Genomic DNA, 25,257 nt, shown 5'->3' with positions numbered 1-25,257 from the left:
TGCAACTCTTTTGAGTACAATCACAGTTCTTGGTTTCCAGGAGTGGGACATGAACCCACAACCTTCTGATTCAAAGGCGAGGGTGCTATGGACTGAGCCACAGCTGACACGCAAGCAGGGAAGCAATACCAGCACTGCAACTGCCCTCAACAGCCCTGGATTATGAACATAAATTAAATGGCCAGGGTACCACCCTGATGTAAACACATTTAGATTAGTATTTTGTCCTTGCTACGGAGTAATCGCACTGACCAGTAGTAATCATCTGACCTTTCAAACGGTCATGGTAATTTTAAGCAACTTCACTGGTCATTTGTGATCACAGAACTGTTTTATTTGTGTCACTTTCTCCCAATCTCATTAGCTGCTGGTAAATACATGGCCAATCAAACATGAAATAGCGCTCTGGGCCAATGTTAGTAAAGGCAAGGAAGGAAGAGTAGGGAATAGTTGTGTTTCAGTTTACATATTAATGGCTTATGGATCTCTTTTGCAGTGACCACTGCTCTTTGGTTTTAAAGGCTGTGTTTGGTCTAGGGTAATGAGGTGACTGAAGAATCTCAGCCAACAGTGATCTGCAGTGACCACATGACACAACATGCAATGATATCACCAACAGTGGCAACACAGGGACAGTTTCAACCGATTTTTTTTTTGAAAAAAGGATTTTTTTTGGTAACCCAAGAACAATGTGCTAATGCTCATTAAATGAATGTAAACCAGGAGGGAAGGATTCAAAATCCTCATCCCATTTATCATGAAGTTACAACAGAACTATGTCATATAGGCAGATGAATATTGTACATCTTGACCACTTATGGCTGCTGGGATTAGAAGGCAGATGACAGAAGAGCTTTGAACCTGATTTCTAACCTCAAACAAAGTCATAAGACTTTTGAGCCAATGGCTTTTCAGCCTGGAAAAGGAGCACCCAAGAACCGATTTTAGAGGTGCAGGAAACAATAAAGGGAATGGAATAGGCAAATGTGCAATATTGGATTACTACTATATAAGGGCATACTTGAATATAAGAACATTACTATACAAAGAGTAGGACCATTTGCAATTATATAGCATCTTTAACATAGCAAAATCTCACATGGCACTTCACAGGAACAATTCTTAAATTAATTGACACCAAGCTCTGCAAGGAGATATTAAAACTGGTAACCAAAGGCTTGGCCAAAGAGTTAGGTTTCACACTAGTAAAGAGGCAAATTTAGACAGATATCAGAAAGTTTTGAATTACACTGAGTGATAGCAAACACGTGAAATGGATTTCCACACCAAGTTGTGAAGGCAAACAACTTGGAATCATTTAAGAAACAGCCTTCCTTGTCTGTGATGATCTTGAGAGTAATGGAATAGCAGGAATTTATAAACCCATGGAATGTAATAAATATACTTTTGATGATATTCTGTGCTTGCACAAAGGTCATGAGCAATCAACTAGTATTTAAATATTACTTTCACTGTTAAATATGTACACTCAGAGTGATTAAAGCATTTTACAACAGTCAATCTGTATCATTTTATTTCTTGATCACAATCTTCTAAGAAGGAAGGTTCTGTCTGAATTTGTTGGGAATCTCATTAAATTATTGGAACTGGAAAAATGATAGAGATTGTGGCATAAAGATCAACTCATGTTGTGTAGTGAATTGCAAGGAAAATTATTGGAGCAAATGAGCACTGCAATCAGTAAAGCATTGCATTTACAATCAGCACAGGTTAGAATTTGCATTAGAATCAGGATCAACTGTGACAGAGATTAGAATTTGCATAGAAACCAGCATGAAAATCAGTTCCATGCTGGTCAGTGTATTTACCCTCAGAACCAAAAGGGAGAATTACAGTAACGAAGTTTAAGGAGGAAACTAACATTCTGCGTTCGTTGTTAAAGATTTATTTGTGGCATACAGTAAAGCCCTGCCATTCGTGACTCCCTTGTTCCTGTATACACTTACCCACGCTAAAGCCTTTGTACACCAGATCACCCATTGAGGGAGCAACTGTTTGCTTATCTGCTTTACTTTCCCCTGTCTCATTAAAGACACTTTACTCTAAATGAACTTATTCCATTTTATTAATTTCATTCTGGACGGATGTGACCGCGGTCAGTGGTTGGTGCCAAGGAGACGGCAGCCATGATGGAGCGGAGACCTCGGCACGTTTTAGTGGGGAGATGGTGTGGAAGTCTCTGGAAGTGGATTCCTTCCATTAGTCCTGGAAGTGGACATTTAATTTTTTTTTTAAAAGTACCTTTCTGACAGGAGTGAATGGAATGGTTGCAGCTGAAATGCAGCCTGAATGGAGAGATTAACTTGGAAATGTCCAAATCTCAGTCCAGTTCTGTTAAAAAGACAAATAAATCGGTGAACATTTCATGTAAATGCATCAACATTTGATTCGCTAAAACTTGGGAGTCAAAGGGAATGCTATTTGGTCATTTTTTTTTTACTTCTGTGTTAGGGATGGACACTTTCTTTGTTCAGGTTAAGAACCATAAACATTTATTTTAATTAAATGGGCTGAGTTGGCTGGATGGATGGTTTGAATAGGTGCCAGATGCAGCACTGGCTTGTAAATGTATGGTGTTGTGTGGTGCTGGTGTACTGGGTTGGGCTCTCATTTATTGATTGCGAGCCAAGGAGACAGTGCCATTGGCTTGACAAGGTATCAATGCCTTTTTTAAAAATTCACTCACGGGATGTGGGCTTCGCTGGCTGGGCCAGCATTTATTGGATTCCTAGCAGAAGGTTCGCTGGATCAAAGCATCCCTGGTTTCCCTGCCTCCATGAGGGCTCCTGTCCTCTGCCTCAAGGTTCTCACCCTGCACCTCCCCAGGCTCTTCATCTAATCCATCACTGGAGTCATCCTCCGTGGCCTGTGGAGCTGCCTCACTTTCCTCAGCCTCCAGTGGGTCCCCCTTTGCCAGAGCCAGGTTTTGCAGGGCCCAGCATGCGATGACTATGAGGAAGACACACTCTGGAGGATACTGCAATGTTACCACTGAGTGGTCCAGGCATCTGAAGCGCATCTTCAGCAGCCCGATAGTCCTCTCCACCACCGCCCAGGAGTGGGGTCATCAGCCACCTCTTCAAGGGATAGCCCTCGTCACCCACGAACCATCCATCCACTCGTGCGAGAGCCATGAACAGCCTTGGTACCTGTGTGTGCCGCGAGGTGTAAGCATCGTGTGAGCTCCCATGGTAATGGGCACAAACTTGGAGAATCTGTGTCCTGTCGTCACAGACAATCTGAACATTCATTTGAGTATAGGAAGGATGTGATTGTACTGGAGGGGGTGCAGAGGAGATTCATCAGGATGTTGCCTGGGTTGAAACATTTAAGTTATGAAGAGAGGTTGGATAGACTTGGGTTGTTTTCGTTGGAGCAGAGAAGACTGAGGGGCGACCTGATCGAGGTGTACAAGATTATGAGGGGCATGAACAGGGTGGATAGGGAGCAGCTGTTCCCCTTAGTTGAAGGGTCAGTCACGAGGGGACATAAGTTCAAGGTGAGGGGCAGGAGGTTTAGGGGGGATGTGAGGAAAAACTTTTTTACCCAGAGGGTGGTGACAGTCTGGAATGCACTGCCTGGGAGGGTGGTGGAGGCGGGTTGCCTCACATCCTTTAAAAAGTACCTGGGTGAGCACTTGGCACATCTTAACATTCAAGGTTACAGGCTACGTGCTGGTAAATGGGATTAGGTAGGTAGGTCAGGTGTTTCTCACGTGTCAGTGCAGACTCGATGAGCCAAAGACCTCTTCTGCACTGTGTGATTCTGTGATTCATTGAGTGCAACCCCCTTCTGCTTATGAAAGTTCCCAGCTCACCTGTTGGTGCCTTGATGGCCATGTGAGTGCAATCTATTACACCCTGGACATCGGGGAACCCAGCCATCGCAGTGAAGCCTCGTGCTCTCTCCGCCTGGCTTCCCTCACCTGTCCGGAAGTGGATGAATGTGTGGGTGTGTCTAAAGATAACATCAGTCACGAGCTCGACACGGCTGTGAGCAGCTGATTGAGAAATGCCGCACAGGTCCCCCCACTGAGCCCTGAAAAGAACCAGAGGCATAGACGTTGAGGGCCACTGTGACCTTCAAAGCCACTGGCATGGGGTGGCTGCCCACGCAGGTGGAGGTGATTTATGGACCTATCATGTGACATATTACTGTCACTGTGTCCCTGGAGAGGCGGAGCCTCCTGCAGCACAGGACCTCAGACATCTGGAGGTAGTTGGAGCACTGCCTGAAAATTCTAGACGCTGCGTTGTGGCGTCTTCAGTGTGCCCTCCCACCTTGGCCTTCCTGTTGGCCCTGTACCAACTAAGCCCATGCCTCTCCTCTTAAAGGGCTGTCGTTGGGATGCTGCCCATGCCCACCTGGCCTCCTCTCCCTCTCTTCCTCTTCAGAGCAGGTTCCACCAGCGGAATACACTATCCCCATTAGATGGGATGCAGAGGAGCAGTGCCTTGAAAATGAAGGAGAGCTGGGCTGCAATACTCCGGGGAACCTTCCAGGGAAGATGTGGACCTGAGAAGCTGAAAGGCAGGCTTGACAATCAAACGAGATGCTAAGAAACTGCCAAGAAACTCTGGGACAACTTTGTACTCGCTCAGCAAAGGAATGACAATGACAGAGAAAGTGCTGCTGCTCCAGGGTCCTTTTACCCCGCTTGGGGATGAGGAAATTATGAAAAATTAAAATCTGCCCACCTGCTTTGTCCGCACAAGCTAGAAAAAAAATCCCATGGGCAACGTAAAATCGCTGACAATTGGCTTTTTAAATGGCCTTAATTGGCCCTTTAATTATCAGCAGGCACTGCTCCGACTCCCACGCGCACCTGCTGACCTCAATGTTGCACGCGTGTGCAATGATGTCAGGACGCACGCCCGACATCCTTTCGCAGTGTTTTACGTGTGTTCGGAACGCAAAATTCTGGCCCTTTTGTTACAACATTGAGCTCAGAGTCTCCCCCCACCAACCATCTGTCACATACCCACAATTTGCTGTAGAGTAACTACACAAACCAATGCTGCCCTTGCATTGCTGGAGCCTATATAATTGACTCTTATTGTAGAGAATGCTCGTCGTTCGCGATCTCGTTGTTTGCAATGTTTCACAAGAAAGTAACCCCCACGAATGCAGGGGCTTTACTGTAATCTGGATTATGCGCTTACCTGAGATACAAGCGTGTCACATGCTGAAGACAACCCAACACCTATCGAAATACCTGATATATTTATGACCTGTGACAAAGAATCATACAATACATCATATTGTTGCAGGCACCATTGCTATGCTATCACAAAACGTAAAAGATTAATGCATGTTACAGGAATTAATATTTTATGTCTCCTTTAACTTTCTCCCCATAGGTACTGATGTGGTGGGGTACAGCTCCAGGACACTGCCAGCTCTGATCTCAACCAAGATGTGAGGTAGGTTAGCCAACACTGACCAACTATTTCACTGTGGAATGCCTCACAACGAAAACCAACACGGCTCTCATCCAAAATCCTCCCAACCAATCATTTCAGGAGACATCACTGGATACCAAGTACTAAAAAGGCTTGCATATATATGGCACCTTTATGGCCTCAGTACATTTCAAAGTGCTTTACAACCAACGAAGTGCCACTGAAGTGCAGTCACTCTTGTAATTTTAGGAAATGCAGCAGCCAAATTGTGCACAGCAAGCTCCCACAAATAGCAATGAGATAATGACCAGATAATCTTTACTTTAGTCCTTTATACTCATTCACGGGATGTGGGCATCGCTGGGCAGGTTTTCATTTACTGTCTAGCCCTAATTGCCTAATTGGAGCTGACCCACCTACTTAACAATTGAGTGGTTTGTTAGACTACTTCAGAGGGCAGTTAAGAATCAGCCACATTGCTATGGGTCTGGAGTCACATGTAAGCTAAACTAATAAGGTGGATAGTTTTACTTCTGTAAAGGACGTTAATGAATCAGATGGGCTTTTGTATCACATGGTCAGTTAGCTTTTTAATTACAGATTTATTCAATTGAATTTAACTTTTCCAGTTGCAAACTCATGTCTTCTGATCATCTGTCAAGGCCCCTGGATCGCTAGATCAGTATCATAACTACAGTGCTACTGTTCCTGATTTTAATTATTTGATTGAGGAATAAATATTGGCTAGGACACAAGATAAATCCTCTATTCTTCTTTGAAATAGTTGCCTGAGATTTTTTTTACATCCACCCAAGAGGGCAGACAGGGCCTTGGTTTTACATATCATCTGAAAGATAGCACACCTCTGACAGTGCAGCAGTCCCTCATCTCTGCAATGGGACCACCTACCTGCATTTTGTGCTCAAGCCTCTTTTATAATTCATTCATGGGATTATGGGCATCGCTGGCTAGGCCAGCATTTATTACCCATCCCTAATTGCCCTTGAGAAGATAGTGGCGAGTTGTCTTCTTGAACCGCTACAGTCCCTGTGGTGTAGTTACACCCACAGTGCTGTTAAGGAGGGAGTTCCAGGATTTTGACCCAGCGACAGTGAAGGAACGGCAATATATTTCCAAGTCAGGATTGTGAGTGGCTTGGAGGGGAACTTCCAGGTGGTGGTGTTCCCAAGTGTCTGCTGCCCTTGTCCCTCTACATGGTAGAGGTCATGGGTTTGGAAGGTGCTGTCTAAGGAGCCTTTGTAAGTTCCTGCAGTGCATTTTGTAGATGGTACACACTGCTGCCACTCTATGTCAGTGGTGGAGGGAGTGAATGTTTTTGGATGTGGTGCCAATCAAGTGGGCTGCTTTGTCCTGGATGGTGTCAAGCTTCTTGAGTGTTGTTGGAGCTGCACTCATCCAGGTAAGGGGAGAATATTCCATCACGGTCTTGACTTGCGCCTTGTAGATGGTGGACAGGTTTGGGGAGTCAGGAGGTGAGTTATTCGCTGCAGGATTCCTAACCTCTGACCTGTTATTGTAGCCACAGTATTTATATGTCTAGTCCAGTTCAGTTTCTGGAGTGAGAATTGGACCCACAACCTCTGACTCAGAGGGGAGAATGTGACTTGCTGAGTCATGTCTATCACAGGATCTCTGGCATACTTTTTGCCTCCTTATTGAAGGTTAAGGATACTGCTGTCTCTTCTGATATCAGATAGATCAGCAAGGACCAGCAAATGAACCCAAGAATCTCTCAGGCTATTTGGCTCAGTGATGTTATTGAAATCTGTTTTCTGTTTGTAAAAAGCACTTGATCTGTTAGTAAGCACATAATATCAATTTAAAAACAATCTACTGCAGCTCAGCTTGTACTTAACAAAACAGATATTTCTATACAATAAATCATCATCGACATACTTACAGCTGTGGCAAGTGAAACAGCATCCAACTCAACTTTTCCTAAATGCCCACAGAATATGGAGCTGACAACACTTATATTAAAGACCATCAGGTGCGAGAAAAACTGTAGAAAAACATGAAATTGTCCATTAGGCTTTCTTTTGAACACATATTTAAACAAAACTTCATAGTGCGATGGAATACTACCCAGATGACTGGGGAAGTGCGAAGTTATTCAATTTGGTCATAAGAATATGAAAGCAGATTTTTGAGGCCAGGTGAAAATGGCTGACCAAGTAGAACAGAAGAAGAAAAGAACTTTGAGGAAATTTATCAACAGAGGTGTTGACCTGGATCAGCCCTTTGACAGGTATTACGAACAGCTGATGCAGTCGTATTGTGCCCATCAGCGTAGGCGTGTGAACAGGGGCCTGCACCGGCCGGTCTGTGCCACAAACAGACAGTCCCTCCCGAAAAAGCTGCGCACGGCCAAAAAGGAAGCTCCTACCAACAGAGAAACCAGAAGTTGCCAAGACATCTTCGGGATACGGTTATCTTCCCGGAGATGGTCGGCAGCATGGTTGGTGTGTACAATGGGAAAACCTTTAACCAGGTTGAAATCAAGGCTGAAATGATTGGACATTACCTTGGAGAGTTCTCCATCACCTACAAGCCTGTCAAGCAAAGCAGTCCTGGTATCGGTGCCAATCACTCCTCCAGGTTCATTCCTCTGAAGGAAACCGTTTACATGGGAATGTTGCTTAAATAAAATTAATAAAGAAGAGTTGCTGCGATTGTACAGGGTTTTTGGTAAGACCACATCCGGAATACTATGTGCAGGAAGAAAGGATATACTTGTATTGGAGGTGGTACAGTAAAGTTCCACTAGATTGGTCCCGGGGTTGAGGGGGTTGTCCTATGATGACAGGCTAAGTAAATTGGGCTTATATTCTCTGGAGTTTAGAAGAATGAGAGGCATTGAAATCTACGAAACTCTGAAAGGACTTGATAGGATAGACACCGAGAGATTGTTTCCATTGATCGGGGAATCAAAAACACAGTGGCACAGTCTCAGAGGGACCAATCGTTTAGGACTGAGCTGAGAAAAGATTATTTCACTCAAAGGATTGAGTGTCTTTGGAATTCTCTATCCCAGAGGGTTGTGGATGCTCCATCACTGGATACATTTAAGGCTGGGATAGACAGATTTTTGGTCTCTCAAGAAACTAAGGGATGTGGGGAGTGGACGGGAAAGTGGAGTTGAAGCCCAAGATCAGCCATGATCATATTGAATGGCGGAGCAGGCTTGATGGGCCATACGGCCTACTCCTTGTCCTATTTCTTGTGTTCTTGAAAGCGCAGCTCTAACACTCAGTGAGCTTGACAGCATCTAAGGCAAAACAGTCCACTTGATTTGCTCCGCCATATTAAACATTCACACCCTCCATCACTGAAGCACGTGATTACATTGTGTACCATCTACAGAATGCACTGGAGCAATTCACCAAGGCTTCTTCAAAAGCACCTCCCAAACTCATGACCTCAACCTGGAAGGGCAAGAGCAGCTGGCACATAGAAACACCTGCAAGTCACACACCATCCCGACTGGAAATATAATCACCATTTCTTCATCGTTACTTGGTCAAAATTCTGGAACTCACTACCCAACAACACTGTGGCAGTACTTTCACCACACAGACCATGGCGGTTCACCACCACTTTCTCTAGGGCAATTAGGGGTGAGCAATAAATGCAAGGCTTTGCCAATGCCACTCGCATCCCATAAATGTAAAAATAATTCAGATTTTAGAATAACAAAAAGCCAACCTACGTTTAGCTCACAGTTCAACGTTACTGGAAATGGTAATAAAAAATATAGTTCTATTTTATACAGGTGCAGGTAAGTGAATTGCCCATGATGTTGCCATTAACAATAAATGACTCACTATTCACATTACACAATGTGCATTCTGTTCCAAGTGAGATAATCTCAACAGCAACGAACTGCAATAAAAAACAGTGAAAGCCAGTGTTTTACCACCGGTACATACCACTGAAATGAAATGATGCAGATTAACCCTCCTGAGTACTTCTGACACAAACTAGGTACTCAACTAGTTAAAATTACATTTTTCTTTAGGAAGGATGTCAAGGCTTTGAAGAGAGTGCAGAGGAGATTACTGGAATGGTACCAAGGATACTGGATTCCAGAGACATGGAGAGACAAGAAGCTGGAATGGACTGCCTTAGAGCAGACAAGGTTAAGGGATTGCCTAAAGGGTTTAGATGGAGTAAATAATGAGAGACTGTTTCCAGTGGCTGAATGGTCAGTAACCAGAAGACACAGATCTAAGGTAATTGATTAAAAACAATTAGATGAGAGCTTGTTTTTATATAAGCGCGGCGTGTTGTTGTGATCTAGTATGTGCTGCCTGAGGGGACGGCGGAAACAAATTCAACAATATCATATGAAAGGAAATTGAATAAATAATTGGAGGGGGAACATTTTCAGTGCTATTCGGAAAGGGTAGATGAGTGGGACTAAATGGATAACTCTTTCAAAGGTTCGGCACAGGCACAATGGGCCGAGTGGCCTCATGTGGTGTATCAATCTATGATTCTACACAAGATGGCGACAGAGTTAAAGGAGAATTTTGAAACTTGTGCCATACAGCTATCCAGGGAGCAGAACCAGCAACCAAATTATGACAGCGGACATATCAAAACTGAATGGGAAATTTAGGATGTACAAATTATAATAGTATATATTCACTGGTAAAAATAACCAAAAGTCATGATTATTGCTGATAAAAGAGACATGTCTAAGCTCCTTGTCTCGCACTCATCAGGACACCTCACAAGAATACCAATATAAGGGGAAAACAATAATTTATTCTATATGTGACGAGAGTGCTGATTGGTTGGCAAGTGGAGTTGCCATGGAGAATGCACGACTGATGGTAACTGACAGTCAACTGCTAAGCATGGTTTGAAATTTAAACCAGGCAGCTTGACCCTGATTGGTCAAGACTGCCCTGAGGAATGAGTCAGCAAATGGCTGTTATTTACTTTGCGCCTCTTTCAGCTAAACAATGTGTGTATATGTTCTTTCTGCCTACAAAGAACAGGGCCCTGTGTATTAATATATGGAGCTTCCAGGACACGCAAATGTGCCACACTGCGAGCCCAACTGACAATCTTAAATTGGTTGTCAGAGTAACTCTTAGCACACTGAGGATTATTTAGCTAATGTTGTCCAATTGTGGAATTGCATCTAATGTTGGACACTGCGTTTTGAGTTTGCAAGGATGGGCTTGTTGGGTACGGTGTGTACCCTGCCCATTGCAAACAGTGGCTGGGACATGTTATTTGATACAATCAGGCAGTCTTTGGGATGTACGGCCTACATGCCTAGCATCACACTGGCACCGAAATTCATATCCCACGTTACTCATTCGTGTGATCGGCTGAATGTCTTTTTGGCTCAACGGCAGCATCCTGTTAGTGGCGAATCCACTCACGTTGCTACTGCATAGTAACACCGTCAAACAGCTAGCTTCACCTGTTGCTCAAATTTTTGACATACCTTACCCTTAGGGTAATCAGGGGTAGACTGGGCACTTTTCAGGTCCGAAAGTGACAGCCTTATTCCCGTTCATGAATTCGAGTGATATACAGCGCGAAATGATCTGAGCAGGGTAACCATTATCCAGCAGGACGTCTTTGATGTGCCCTATTTCATGATTAAGACCATAAAACATAGGAGCAGAAGTAGGCCATTCAGCCCATTGAGTCTGCTCCATCATTCAATGAGATCATGGCTGATCTGATATTCCTCATCTCCACTTTCCTGCCTTTTCCCCAAAACCCTCGATTCCCGTACTGATTAAAAAAATCTGTCTACCTCAGCCTTGAATATACTTAACAACTCAGCCTCTATGGTAAAGAATTCCACAAATCTACTACCCTCCGGGAAGAAATTCCTCCTCATTTGTCTTATATGGGCAACACCTTACTCTGAGATTATGCCCTCCGGTCCTAGACTCTCCCACAAGGGGAAACAACCTCTCAGCATCTACCCTGTCAAGCCCCCTAAGAATCTTGTATGTTTCAATAAAGTCACCCCCCATTCTACTAAACTCCAATGAGTACAGGCCCAACCTACTCAACCTCTCCTCATAAGGAAATCCCTCCATATCCAGGATCATCTGAGTGAACCTTCTCCGGACTGTCTCCAATGCCAGTATATCTTTCCTTAGGTAAGGGGCCCAAAACTGTTCATAGTATTCTAGGTGTGGTCTAACTAGTGCCTTGTATAGTTTTAGCAAGACTTCCCTATTTTTATACTCCACTCCCTTTGCCTTCCCTATTACCTGCTGAACTTGTATGTTAGTTTTTTGGGATTCATGCACAAGGACTCCCAAATCCCTCTGTCCTGCAGCTTTCTGCATTTAAATAATATTCAGCTCCTCTATTCTTCCTTACAAAGTGCATAACCTCACATTTTCCCACATTATATTCCATCTGCTAAGCTTTTGCCCACTCACTTAACCTGTCTATATCCCTCTGCTCTGTGTCATCCTCATCACTTGCCTTCCCACTTATTTTTGTCTCATCTGCAAACTTGGCGATAGTACATTTACTTCCCTCATCTAAGTCATTAATATATTGTAAATAATTGTGGCCCCAGCACTGCTCCCTGCGGCACTTCACTAGTTACAGGTTGCCATCCTGAAAATGGCCCCCTTATCCCAACTCTGTCTTCTATTAGTTAGCCAATCCTCTATCCATGCTAATATACTACCCCCAACACCATGGGTTCTTATCTTATTAAGTAGCCTTATTTGCGGTACCTTACCGAATGCCTTTTGGAAATCCAAGTATATTACATGTGCTAGATCTCCTTTATCCTGCTTGTTGCCTCCTCAAAAGAATTCTAATAAATTTGGCAGGCACAATTTCTTCTTCACGAAGCCATGCTGACTCTGCTTGATTATATTATCTATTTCTAAACGCTCTGCTATTACATCCTTTATAATGGACAGCAACATTTTCCCAATGGCAGATGTTAAGGTAACTGGCCTACACTTAACTGTTTTTTGTCTCCCTCCCTTATTGAATAAGGGTGTTTACATTGGCAGTTTTCCAGTCCTTTTGGGACTTTTCCAGAATCTAAGGATTCTTGGAAGTTTACTACCAGTGCATTCACTATCCCTGTAGCTACTTTCTTTAATATCCTAGGATGCAACCCATCAGGTCCAGGAAACTTATCAGCCTTCAGCCCCATTAGTTTCCCTAGTACTTCTTCTCTATTGATAGTTATTGTATTATTTCCTCCCCTACTTTTCCCCTTGATTATTTAGTATTTTTGGAATGGTATTAGTGTCTTCTACCGTGAAGACTGATGCAAAGTATTTATTCAACTCCTCTGCCAATTCCTGGTTCCCCATTATTATTTCCCCAGCCTCATTATCTAAGGGGCCTATGTTCACTTAGGCCTCTCTCCTCCTTTTAATATATTTAAAGAAGCTCTTACTGTCCGTTTTTATATTACTTGCTAGTTTACCCTCAAAGTTTATTTTCTCCTCTTTTTTTTTGGGGCATCTTTTGTTGGTTTTTAAAACTCTCCCAATCTTCTGGTTTACCACTGATGTTTGCCACATTGTATGTTTTTTCTTTTAATTTGATATTATCCTTAACGTGCTTGGTTAACCATGGTTGGTTTATCCCCTTCCTACAATCTTTCTTCCTCACTGGGGTATATCTTTATTGAGAGTCATGAACTATTTTCTTAAACATCTGCTATTGTTCATCAACCGTCTTTTCTACTAAACTCCTTTCCCAGTCCACTCCAGCCAACTCTGCCCTCATTCGTTGTAATTATACTTATTTAAGTTTGCCACAGTTGTTTCCGACCCAAGTTTCTCACTCTCAAACTGAATGCTAAATTCACCCATGTTATGGTCACTGTTTCCTTGAGGGTCTTTTAATCTGAGATCATTTATTAAACCGGAGATAAAAACAAAAAACTGCGGATGCTGGAAATCCAAAACAAAAACAGAATTACCTGGAAAAACTCAGCAGGTCTGGCAGCATCGGCGGAGAAGAAAAGAGTTGACTTTTCGAGTCCTCATGACCCTTCAACAGAACTGTTGAAGGGTCATGAGGACTCGAAACGTCAACTCTTTTCTTTTCCGCTGATGCTGCCAGACCTGTTGAGTTTTTCCAGGTAATTCTGTATTTATTAAACCTGCCTCATTACACATTACCAGACCCAAAATAGCTTGGACCCTGGTTGGATTCAGAACATATTGTTCTAGGAAACTGTCCTGAATACACTCCATGAATTCTTGCTCTGTCAATTTGAGTTTCCCAATCTACGTGAAGATTAAAGTCATCCGTGATTAATGTACTGCCTTTTTTACATGCCCTCATTATCACCTGATTTATTCTCTGTCCTACAATATAGCTACTTATAGGGGGCCTATAGACTACACCCACCAGTGTCTTCTTCCCCTTGTTATTTCTTACCTCCACCCATATGGATTCTACATCTTCTGATCCAAAATCATTTCTTACAGGATTACAAGAAGTAAGGTTTTGTGAATAGGAATGTCTGCCCTACATAAGATTATAGATCTTTCAACTTTCATCTTTGAACAAGGAATGATCTTGACCCACACTCACTTTTGACACTGGCTTCATAATATGATAGCATAGGCTTAACCATTAGCACCAACACAAGTTTAACTGGCTATTCATTTCATCTGTTGCTGTGATCTTGCTGTGTGCAAATAGGACCAGATACAGCTGAAACAGATGGATTGATGAGGATGAGGTTAATTAGGTTTTCCCTTCTTGTTGGTGTTCTCACCACCTGCCACAGGCAAGGCCTGGCAGATGTTTCTTTGGGACTCAGCCAGCTTAGTCTGTAGTCCTGCTACTGAGCTATTCTTGGGGATGGACATTGAAATCCCTCGCCTCCCTCGCCCAGAGTGCGTACTGTGCCCTTGTTACCCTCACTGTTTCTTCCAAATAGTGTTCACCATAGCACAATACTGGTTCATCACTTGAGGGAGGGCAGTAGGTAATAATCTGGTTTCCCCGTCTGTGTTTGACCTGATGCCATGAAATTTCATGGTGTCTGGGGTCAGTGTTGAGGATTCCCAGGGCCACTCTCTCCTGACTACATATCAATGTGCTGCCACCCTTTGTGAGTCTGTCCTGATGGTGGGACAGGACATTCCCAGGGATGGAGGACTCGGGATCATTGGCTCAAAGCTATGGCTCCAAGTATGAATACCAGGCAGCTTTCCAAATTTGGACATAGAACATTATAAACAGAAATTAGTACATAGGTGAGAATTTTTTAAAAAGAGGCAAATTAAATTATAACAACAAGCCTTAGCCCAATTATCCCACTCTCTAAACCAACTTCATCTGAGGATGATCAATGGTCTTGCTCCTGAGCAATACTGTGAAAGGCTGAGTAGCAACATTAATTTTTAACGCAATGATTTAAAATAGAAACTCACCACTGGCCCAGCCAGCCGGGAAAGCTCCTTCGCTTCTTTCCAGAAACTGTCCTCGCTTATGCCAGTCACTCTCCTCAATATTGAGCGCTCCGAGCTGCCTGCTGCCGGGCTACCATCGCTAATGGTCACATCTGCCGACTGGGCCATACCTCAAGGGCTTGCACTGCACCCCGAGCCGCTTCCTGCCGCTGGGGAGGGAAGCGAAATTACGGCTTTAAACAGGGAGCCCCGTGCCCGAGCGTACCTGATTCAGACTGTGCGGGCCGGGCCCGCCTCCAGGTGAGTCCAGGTGAGCAGCTCCTCCCCCACTCACCTGGCCGCCGCCGTCGCGTCGCCCCGCCCAGGCTCCAGCACGGCTCCCCGCGATTGGCTACAGGCACTGCCAATCACTCCTCCGCCTACCGCATCGGGCTCCGCCTCCCATTGCGGGCGCTATCAACGGGCGGCCAATCAGCTGAGGGAGCTCAGCCCCGCCTCTGCTGCAACCTCCAATCACGATTCTAACCCTGCCCCCCTCTACCATCACCCTTCGCCCAGCCCTTGAACAGTTATCCCGCCCCTCTACAATTACCCCGCCCCTCTATCATTGCCCCAGCCCCTCTACAATTACCCTGCCCCTCTATCATCCCAATTCCCTCTACAATTACCCCGCCCCTCTATCATTGCCCCAGCCCCTCTACAATTACCCTGCCCCTCTATCATCCCAATTCCCTCTACAATTACCCCGCCCCTCTATCATTGCCCAATTCCCTCTACAATTACCCCGCCCCTCTATCATTGCCCCAGCCCCTCTACAATTACCCCGCCCCTCTATCATTGCCCAATTCCCTCTACAATTACCCCACCCCTTTACAATTACCCCACCCCTCTAAAATTACCCTACCCCTTGATCATTGCCCTGCCCCCACTATTGCCCCACCTGCTTTTGCACTGTGCTATAACTGGGGAGATGATGGCGTAGTGGTATTGTTGCCTAGACTAGTAACCCAGAGACCCAGGATAATTCTCTGGGGACCAGGGTTTGAATCCAGCCATGGCAAATGGTGGAATTTGAATTCAATAAAAATCTGGAATTAGAAGTTCAATTATGACCATGAAACAATTGTTGTAAAACCCCATCTTTAGGGAAGGAAATCTGTCGTCCTGGCCTACAGGTGACTCCAGACCCACGCCAATGTGGTTGACTCTTAAATGGTCTAGCAAGCCACTCAGTTGTAACAAACAAAAAAGGAATGAAAATGGACAGAACACCCGGCATTGACCTAGGCACCGGAAACGACAACAGCAATTGCAGCCCTGTCGTCCCTGCAAAGTCCTCCTTAGTGCCAAAATTGGGAGAGCTGTCTCACAGGCTAGTCAAGCAACAGCCTGACATAGTCATCCTCACAGAATCATACCTTACAGATAGTGTCCCAGACTCCACCATCACCATCCCTGGGTATGTCCTGTCCCACCGGCAGGACAGATCCAGCAGAGGTGGTGGCACAGTGGTATACGATCGGGAGGGAGTTGCCTTGGGAGTTTTCAACATCAACTCCTGACCCCATGATGTCATGGGCAAGGAAACCTCCTGCTGATTACCACGTACTGCCTCCCTCAGCTGATGATTCAGTGCTCCTACATGTTGAACATCACTTGGAGAAAGCACTGAGGGTGGTAAGGGTGCAGAATGTTCTCTGGGTGGGGGACTTCAATGTCCATCACCAAGAATGGCTCGGTAGCACCACTACTGACCAAGTCCTAAATGACATAGCTGCTAGACTGGGTCTGTGGCAGGTGATGAGGGAACCAACAAGAGGGAAAAACATACTTAACCTCATCCTCACCAACCTGCCTGCCGCAGACGCATCTGTCCATGATCAGTATCGGTAGGAGTGACCACTGCACAGTCATTGTGGAGACAAAGTCCTGCCTTCACATTGAGGATACCTTACATCGTGTTGTGTGGCATAACCATTGTGCTAATTGGGATAGATTTCGAACAGATCTAGCAACTCAAGACTGGGCATCCATGAGGCACTGTGGGCCATCAGCAGCAGCAGAATTGTACTCGAAGACAATCTGTAACCTCATGGCCCGGCATATCCCCCACTCTACCATTACCATCAAGCCAGGGGATCAACCCTGGTTCAATGAAGAGTGCAAGGGGGCATGCCAGGAGCACCAGGCATACCTAAAAATGAGGTGTCAACCTGGTGAAGCTATAAAACAGGACTACTTGCATGCCAAACAGCATTAGCAGCAAGTGATAGACAGAGCTAAGTCATCCCACAGCAAACAGATCAGATCTAAGCTCTGCAGTCCTGCCACATCCAGCCGTGAATGGTGGTGGACAATTAAACAACTCACTGGAGGAGGTGGCTCCATAAATATCCCCATCCTCAATGATGGAGGGCCCCAGCACATCAGTGCAAAAGATAAGGCTGAAACATTCGCAACAATCTTCAGTCAGAAGCACTGAGCGGATGATCCATCTCGGCCTCCTCCAGAGGCCCCCAGCATTCCAGATGCCAGTCTTCAGCCACTTTGATTCACTCCACGTGATATCAAGAAACGGCTGAAGGCACTGGATACTGCAAAGGTGATGGCCCCTGACAACATTCCGGCAATAATACTGAAGACTTGTGCTCCAGAAATTGCCGTGCCCCTAGCCAAGTTGTTCCAGCACAGCTACAACACTGGCATCTACCAGACTATGTGGAAAATTGCCCAGGTATGTCCTGTACACAAAAAGCAGAACAAATCCAACCCGAACAATTACCGCCCCATCAGTCTACCATCATCAGTAAAGTAATGAAAGGGGTCATCAACTGTGCCATCAAGTGGCACTTGCTTAGCAATAACCTGCTCACTGATGCCCAGTTTGTGTTCTGCCAGGGCCACTCAGCTCCTGACTTCGTTACAGCCTTGGTTCAAACATGGGCAAAAGAGCTGAACACCCGAGGTGAGGTGAGAGTGACTGCCCTTGACATCAAGGCAGCATTTGATCGAGTGTGGCATCAAGGAGCCCTAGCAAAACTGGAGTCAATGGGAATCAGGGGGAAACCTCTCCCTGGAGTCATACCTGGCACAAGGGAAGATGGTTGTGGTTGTTGGAGGTCAGTCATCTCAGCTTCAGGACATCACTGCAGGAGTTCCTCAGGGTAGTGTCTTCGGCCCAACCATCTTCAACTGCTTCATCAATGACCTTCCTTCCATCATAGGGTCAGAAGTGGGGATGTTCGCTGATGATTGCAGAATGTTCAGCACCATTTGTGACTTCTCAGATACTGAAGCAGTCCATGCCCAAATGCAGCAAGACCTGGACAATATCCAGGCTTGGGCTGACAAGTGGCAAGTAACATTGGTGCCACACAACTGTCATGCAATGTCCATCTCTAATAAGAGAGAATCCAACCATCATCCCTTGATGTTCAATGGCATTACCATCATTGAATCCCCCACTATCAACATCCTGGGGGTTACCATTGACCAGAAACTGATCTGGACTAGCCATATAAATACTGTGGCTACAAGAGCAGGTCAGATGCTAGGAATCATGCAACTAATAACTCACCTCCTGACTCCCCAAAGCCTGTCCACCATCTACAAGGCACAATCAGGAGTGTGATAGAATACTCCCCACTTGCCTGGATGAGTGCAGCTCCAACAACACTGAAGAAGCTGGACACCATCCAGGACAAAGCAATCCTCTTGATTGGCACCACACCGAAAAACATTCACTCCCTCCAACACCGATGCACAGTAGCAGCAGTGTGAACCATCTACAAGATGCACTGCAGAAATTCACCAAGGATCCTAAGACAGCACCTTCCAAACCCACGACCACTACCATCTAGAAGGACAAGGGCAGCAGATAGATGGGAACACCACCACCTGGAAGTTCCCCTCCAAGTCACTCACCATCCTGACTTGGAAATATATCACCGTTCCTTCACTGTCGCTGTGTCAAAATCCTGGAACTCCTATCCTAACAGCACTGTGGGTGTACCTACACCACATGGACTGCAGCGGTTCAAGAAGGCAGCTCACCACCACCTTCTGAAGGGCATCTAGGGATGGGCAATAAATGCTGGCCCAGCCAGCAAAGCCCATATCCCGCGAATGAATAAAAAAAATAATTGCCCCATTTCTATTTCCCCACCCTGTTATCATTGCCACACAGCCTATAATATGTCCATCTCTCCTGCTGTGATTGCACCGCTCCCATATCATTGCTCCTCCTCGGTTTCCAACAGACAGCCCCCAGATCTCCCCACCCCTGTATCATTTCCCAGCCTCTTTATTATTTCCCTTGTCTCTGCTATCATTATTCAGACCCTGCAATCATTGCCAGGATCCTTCTATCTTTAACCCACCTCTATCATTGTCCTGTCCCTCCATCATTCCCCCAACCCAGTTCTCATTGGAACAGCCCCTCTATCATGGCCCCACTCCCCCTACCCTCGGGCCGTTCCTGCCTTTTCTGTTTCTGAACCCGTCACAGCTGAAGCTGGTACAGGGTAACAGTTCCTGTCCCACCATGTGCCATGGCATTTTCTTTCCAGGACTTTTCTGCAATAAAATGTTAAATAAAATATGAAAGGGCCTGAACTTCCTTGGAGGGACAATCAGCGGATTGCCACTCCGTACCCAATTTCTTACCGTAATTTTTCTTCATTCCTATCCAGCCCAACTTTCCAACTCAGGCCGGGCGAGATCCAGGCAGTGCAAGCATGTCTCCGGGGCCTAGTATCGAGGTACAGGAGAGTCGAAGTGAAGAAGGCCATGCTCATTTTTTATGGCATTAGCTGCCGTAAACCAGGTAAGTTAAAGGGTCCATTGAAATTTAAAAGTTTCGACAGGCCAGGGAAAAGGTAAGTGTCTAAGGTAAGTGGATAGGATTTGGGGAGTTGAGGGGTTTCGGAGGTCGGTGGGGGAAATCAGAGGTCAGGGGTCAAAGGTCAGAGGGGGAAGGTCAGGGAAGCCGGAGGTTGGGGATGAGTTGTGGTGGTTTGGAGATTGGAGGGGTGCCCGGAGGCCGGGATGTGGGCGGGGAGTCGGAGGTTGGGGTGGTGTCGGGCCTCTGGGTCGGGGGGTGTCGGGCCTAAAGGGGGGAAGGGTTATACCTTGGATCGGGTCGGGTCTGGGGGTGAGGGAGGTTGGCTGAGCCTTGCAGGGGGTGTGGGGGAGGACGTCAGGTGGGGGGGTGGGGGGGGGATCTGGGCCTCAGATCGGCTTGGGTCGGGCCTCAAGTGGCAGGGGTCTGGCCTTGTGAGGGATTGGGAGGGAGCGTGCTGGTCCTTGGTGGTCGGAGGGGGAGGGGGTTTGAGCTTGGAGTGGGGGGTTGGGAGTAAGAGTCAGGCGCACCAGGGCTTTGGGGGTGGTGGAGTCCCGTGCCGGTGGGGGAAACCCTTGGTGGGGGGTGGAGTCAGGGGTGATCAGGGGAGCCCCCTGGGTAGAGTAGTCGGGGAGTGGGGGGAGTGTAATAATTCTTGCTTTATATTATAATCATGTGGCTTGTAGCCAGAACCAAAAAGGAAGAAGCAAGAAATAAGCAGTGTCCTCCAAAGTGTTTACACAACAATAATGAGCAGTAGCTGGGTCACTTCATGTTAACATGTGTTGATAGCTGTAATTTCTCTGAAATATTGTCAATTAATGGACCTGTCAATGCAAGCTTTCATTCTGATGCAAGCATGTCACTGTTTTTGTTTCTATAACTAATGATCTGTTCTAATCACAGTAGGTTTATAATGTCTGCCATGTAATTTTTTGAAGAAGGAGAAACAATAACCAGGCTTTGTCAATAGTTTATTAGTGCCAACACGTGGAAATAAAACAAACTATTTCTAGCGTGCTCAATCATCCCTGTATGCACAGAGCCCTTTTATCTTGTATTTCCAACCAATCCACTCTTATCAATCAACAAAGCAGCACCAGGCATGCGGATCATCATTTGATCTACATCCAAAAGGGACCTTTCATTGGTATTTCAAAGGCAATATCAATTGCAAAATTTGGCTATAGGACTGAGCCAGTTGGAATAGCCTCAAGCAGAAGGCTACAATCTCAGATTGGCATCCCACCTCTCAGTCAAAAACTCCGGACTCCATCTCAGATCAAACAAATTATATTTAATGCTATTGATTCCATCCAAAGAGCTAAATGCTAATACTAACCTTAGCCCAAAGTTTCCTTTAATGAAAGACATGTTGCAGAAATACCCAAAAAGCAGTAATATGATTTGGTTTTTACCATTTTATGGTAAGCTCTTGAAAAAAATTGAATGCTTTAATTGAATTCAAGTTCTGTGTGAATGGCTATTTATTAACTTTTTCTATCGGTCTAATGACGTGTTTCAATCAGGATGGGAGGTGTGTGCAGGTCATCAAGCCCTACTACTCCACAGCTCACACCATTAGTAAATGTTTAATTCATTCACCAAAATGGGCAATTATTTACCTTCACTACTGATAGACCCAGAATAAAAGAGATTTTAATCAGGCTTCTTTCAATAAACTCAGAATGATTGATTTATTATAAAACAAATATTTTTTTAAAAGCAGGTTGCAAGAACTGGTTGATATACAATTGTAATCTGGAAGTATAGCTATTTAACTCTTTTAAAAATTCCCCAGTACACACACACACACACACACAAACAGAGAACAAACAAATAGGTCTCTGCGTAGCTGGGCGGTTGGAGGAAAAACTTTATAAAAGATGATAAAGTTCACAGGGTATCAATGCTGTCGGTCTGGAGCTCCCTTGTATGAAGACAGATCGCTAGTCCTACTAGATGCCTGGAGGTTCTCACCAACGGAGCTTCGGTGGGGAGGAGAATGGAGACAGATCATTCCTTCTTGTCGCAGCTTCTCGGGTTTCCAAATACAGATGAGTTCTACTGTAGTGAGGACTCCTAGCTAAATACTGATAACCACACTGTATTTCAGACAAGGCAAGGAGGGTGCATGCTGGGCAGTTTTCCCTTCTCAGTTCATTCCCAACTAAGTTCAAAACAACAAGTTCAAAACATAAAGCTCAGCTCCATCAGGTGATTTCCAGTAAATCACTAGGGCCTTTGCCTTTAAAATAGCTTTTTTAAATCAATTAATGTAATTGCAGTTCCAATAAGCAAACAGCTCTCCCCCATCAAGGGCTATGCTAGTCAGTTAGCTGAAGTCATGCAATTTCTTAGAAAAGGCATGCTTGTTAACAGTCCAAGATGAACTTATGGCCTTTTTTAAAAAAAAAATCCAGGTCAGCTTCCAAGTGTCCAAATAATGCAATGCCTTTCCAAATTAAAAAAAAAATGTGGTTCTTGAAAATATGGTTGGAACACAAGTATTTGACCACTTGAGTTCCGGGTTTTGAAGCTGGAGTGGCAGCTGGGGTCACTATGGTGTATTCACGAGGCTGAGAGCTTTGTAGATAGCATGTTTCAGAACGTGGTCACCCTGCAGTTTAAGGAAGTGCAAGTAGAGAGGGAATGGGTGACCACCAGACAAAAGAAGGGGACCAGGCAGGTAGTGAGGGAACAACCCCCTGAGTGCATCTCACTCGCAAACCGTTTTTCGTCCTTGGAAAACACTGAGTGTGACGGTTCCTCCATGGAGGCCAACCAGAGCCGAGGCCATTGCACTGTGGGTGGTCCAGCTGCTCCGGGGGTGGCAGGGGAGTGGGGGGGGGGGGTGCGGTGAGGAAGAAGTGTCGAAGGGCAATAGTGGTAGGGGATTCGTTAGTGAGGGGAATAGACGGACGCTTCTGTGGCAGTAGACGTGATTCCTGGATGGTATGTTGCCTTTCAGGTGCCAGGGTCAAGGATGTCACAGAACAGCTGCAGAGCAGTGTGAAGGAGGAGGGTGAACAGCCAAATCTTGTGGTCCATGTTGGGACCAATGACACTGGAAGAAAGAGAAACGAGGTCCTGCAAGCAGACTTTAGGGAGTTAGTTAGGAAACTGTAAAAGCAGGACTTCAAAGGTGCCGCACAGTAGTGAATATAGGAACAGAAGGATAGAGCAGATGAATGCGTGGCTGGAGAGATGGTGCAGAAGGCAGGGCTTTAGATTCCTGGGGCATTGGAACCATTTCTGGGCAGGTGGGACCTGTATAAGCTGGGTGGGTTACATCTGAACAGGAACGGGACCAACATCCTCGCGGGGAGGTTGGCTAATGCTGTTGGGGTGGATTTAAACTAAATTGGCAGGAGGAGTGGGATCCTGAAAAGTAGTTCAGAGGGGAGAGAAGCTGAGGTAGAATTAGGGCCCGAATCTTCTTGTCGGTGTGTGGGGCGGGACCCGCTCGCCTACGCGTAAAATCACGCGTGGTGATGTCGGGCGTGCGTCCCGACGTCACCGCGTGTCATTCCGATCTTCAGTTCGTCGGGCGCGCACTGGAGTCAGCTGTGTGCCCCCCGAACTGTCAAAAGCCTATTAAAGCCATTTAAATAGGAATTAAAAGAATTAACAGAGCTGCCCATCCTACTGTAAGGTTGGTGGGCAGGTGAAGAGCCCAGGCGGCCTTCGCATTTATCATGAAGCCTCATCCATGGTCAGGATGAGGTTTCATGAAAGCTTCATAAATCAAATAACAATTTTTATTAAAATTCATTGACATGTACCGGCTCATGTGACACTGTCACACAAGGGGACATGTCTGAATAATTTTTTTCCTTTATTTCAAATGATAACCAAAATAATCTTTCTGAGGCAGCTCCATGCCTCGGAGATTTCTGTGCTCGTGCACGCATGCACAAAAGAGCGCAAGCCCCGACTCTCCCTTCCTCCCCCCGCCTGCACAGGGAGCGCTCAGCGCTTCCGGGTGCGCGTCACGCTGGGCGGGCCTTAATTGGCCCGCCCACGTAAAACGGTGGCGCGCAGCCAATCCCGGGCGGTGATCGGCTGTGTTCCTGCCTGCCCCCCACTCCTGCTCAGCCCCCCTGACGAGGAGAAAATTCTCCCCTAGAAGTTAAAACGTTCGTAAGTGAGTCTGGAGGGCAGAGGAAACAGGCTAGATAAGAAAGAAGTGAGTTTAGCAAGGCTAAATGGAATATATTTTAATGCAAGGAACCTGAGGAATAAGACAGACGAGCTGAGGGCACATATAGGTACGTGGGAATATTATATCATAGCTATGAGCGATATTTGGCTAAAAGAAGGGCAGGATTGGCAGCTCAACATTCCTGGTTAAAGGGTATTCAGATGAGATAGAGCAAGGTATAGAAGAGGAGGGGGGGTCGCAATATTGATCAAGGAATCAATCATACCATTGAGGAGGGATGATATCCTGGAAGGATCATCAAATGAGGCCCTATGGGTAGAAGCAAAAAACATAAAGAAGGGGCAAACACGCTGTTGAGTGTGTGCTATAGGCCCCCAAACAGTCAGGGAGAGATAGAGGATCAAATATGTAATCAAATTTCAGAGAAGTGTAAGAATAATAAGGCAGTAATGGTAGGGGATTTTAACTACTCAAATATTAACCGGTATAGTTTTAGCGTGCAACGTAGGGAGGGAGCAAAATTCTTAAGTTGCATCCAGGAGAACTTTCTTAGCCAGTATGTAGAAAGCCCAAAAGGGGAGGGGACAGTTCTGGACCTTATATTCGGAAATGAGCCCGGGCAGGTGGAAGGCATATCAGTAGGGGAGCAGATTGGAGATAGTGACCATAATTCAGTTAGATGTAGGGCAGTTGTGGAAAAGGATAAGGTTGGGCCAGGAATAAAAGTTCTAAACTGGGGAAAGGCTAATTTTACTAAGATGAGATACGACTTGGCCCAAGTGGACTGGGAGCAGCGACTTGCAGATGAAACTGTCAGAGCAGTGGAAGGCATTCAAGGAGGAAATAGTGAGAGTACAGGGCACATATGTTTCCGTAAAGACAAAGTGGGGTACCAAATCCAGAGAACCCTGGATGTCAAGGGACATAAAGATTAGGATTAAGAAAAAAAGAGAAGCTTATGGCAGGTACCGAGGCCTCAATACTGCAGAGTCCCGAGAGGAGTATAAAAAGTGCAAGGGGGAATTTAAAAAGGAAATTAGGAAAGCTAAGAGGATGCATGAGAAAGCATTGGTAGATAGAATTAAGGAAAACCCAAAGGGTTTTTAAAAATATATAAAGAACAAGAGAATAACTAGGGAAAGAGTAGGGCCAATTGGGGACCATAGAGGTAATCTGTGTGTGGTCCCGGAAGACGTGGGTACAATTCTCAATGAATACTTTGCGTCGGTCTTCACAATGGAAAAGGACGACGCAGGTATAGACACCAGGTTGGAGGACTGTGAAATATTAGAAGAAATTGACATAGAGAGAGAGAGAGGAGATACTAGCAGGTTTAGCGGCTTTAAAAGTGGGTAAATCCACAGGCCCGAGTGAGATGTATCCCAGGCTGTTGAGGGAGGCAAGGGAAGAGATATC

General features: G+C 45.5%; 1 protein-coding gene, 1 long non-coding RNA gene and 1 pseudogene across 4 annotated transcripts in view; 2 read left to right on the top strand and 1 right to left on the bottom strand.

The window, feature by feature from the left end:
- Window positions 1-15,190, bottom strand: part of LOC144684413 (multidrug and toxin extrusion protein 1-like) — a 52,111-nt gene extending 36,921 nt beyond the window's left edge. For all 3 annotated transcript variants that reach the window (XM_078548176.1, XM_078548177.1, XM_078548178.1), the window contains exons 1-3: window positions 14,858-15,190; window positions 7,345-7,446; window positions 5,184-5,252 (exon numbers count right to left, since the gene is read on the bottom strand). In XM_078548176.1, coding sequence (XP_078404302.1) covers window positions 5,184-5,252; window positions 7,345-7,446; window positions 14,858-15,004 — 318 coding nt within the window. In that variant the 5' untranslated portion in view covers window positions 15,005-15,190. The remainder of the gene's footprint in view (window positions 1-5,183; window positions 5,253-7,344; window positions 7,447-14,857) is intronic.
- The window catches only part of LOC144684414 (uncharacterized), a 52,960-nt gene extending 33,284 nt beyond the window's left edge, over window positions 1-19,676 (top strand). Inside the window, exons 2-3 of the long non-coding RNA XR_013577496.1 lie at window positions 5,382-5,444; window positions 19,528-19,676. This is a non-coding gene — a long non-coding RNA (uncharacterized LOC144684414). The remainder of the gene's footprint in view (window positions 1-5,381; window positions 5,445-19,527) is intronic.
- Window positions 7,607-8,091, top strand: LOC144684269 (small ribosomal subunit protein uS19 pseudogene; annotated as a pseudogene).
- Window positions 19,677-25,257: the final 5,581 nt, after the last annotated feature.

The sequence above is a fragment of the Cetorhinus maximus genome, chromosome 9, assembly GCF_964194155.1.
Source record: "Cetorhinus maximus chromosome 9, sCetMax3.hap1.1, whole genome shotgun sequence".
Lineage (NCBI taxonomy): Eukaryota > Metazoa > Chordata > Chondrichthyes > Lamniformes > Cetorhinidae > Cetorhinus > Cetorhinus maximus.
The sequence above is the reverse complement of the archived record's forward strand: the minus strand, read 5'-3'. Positions and strand labels throughout refer to the sequence as shown.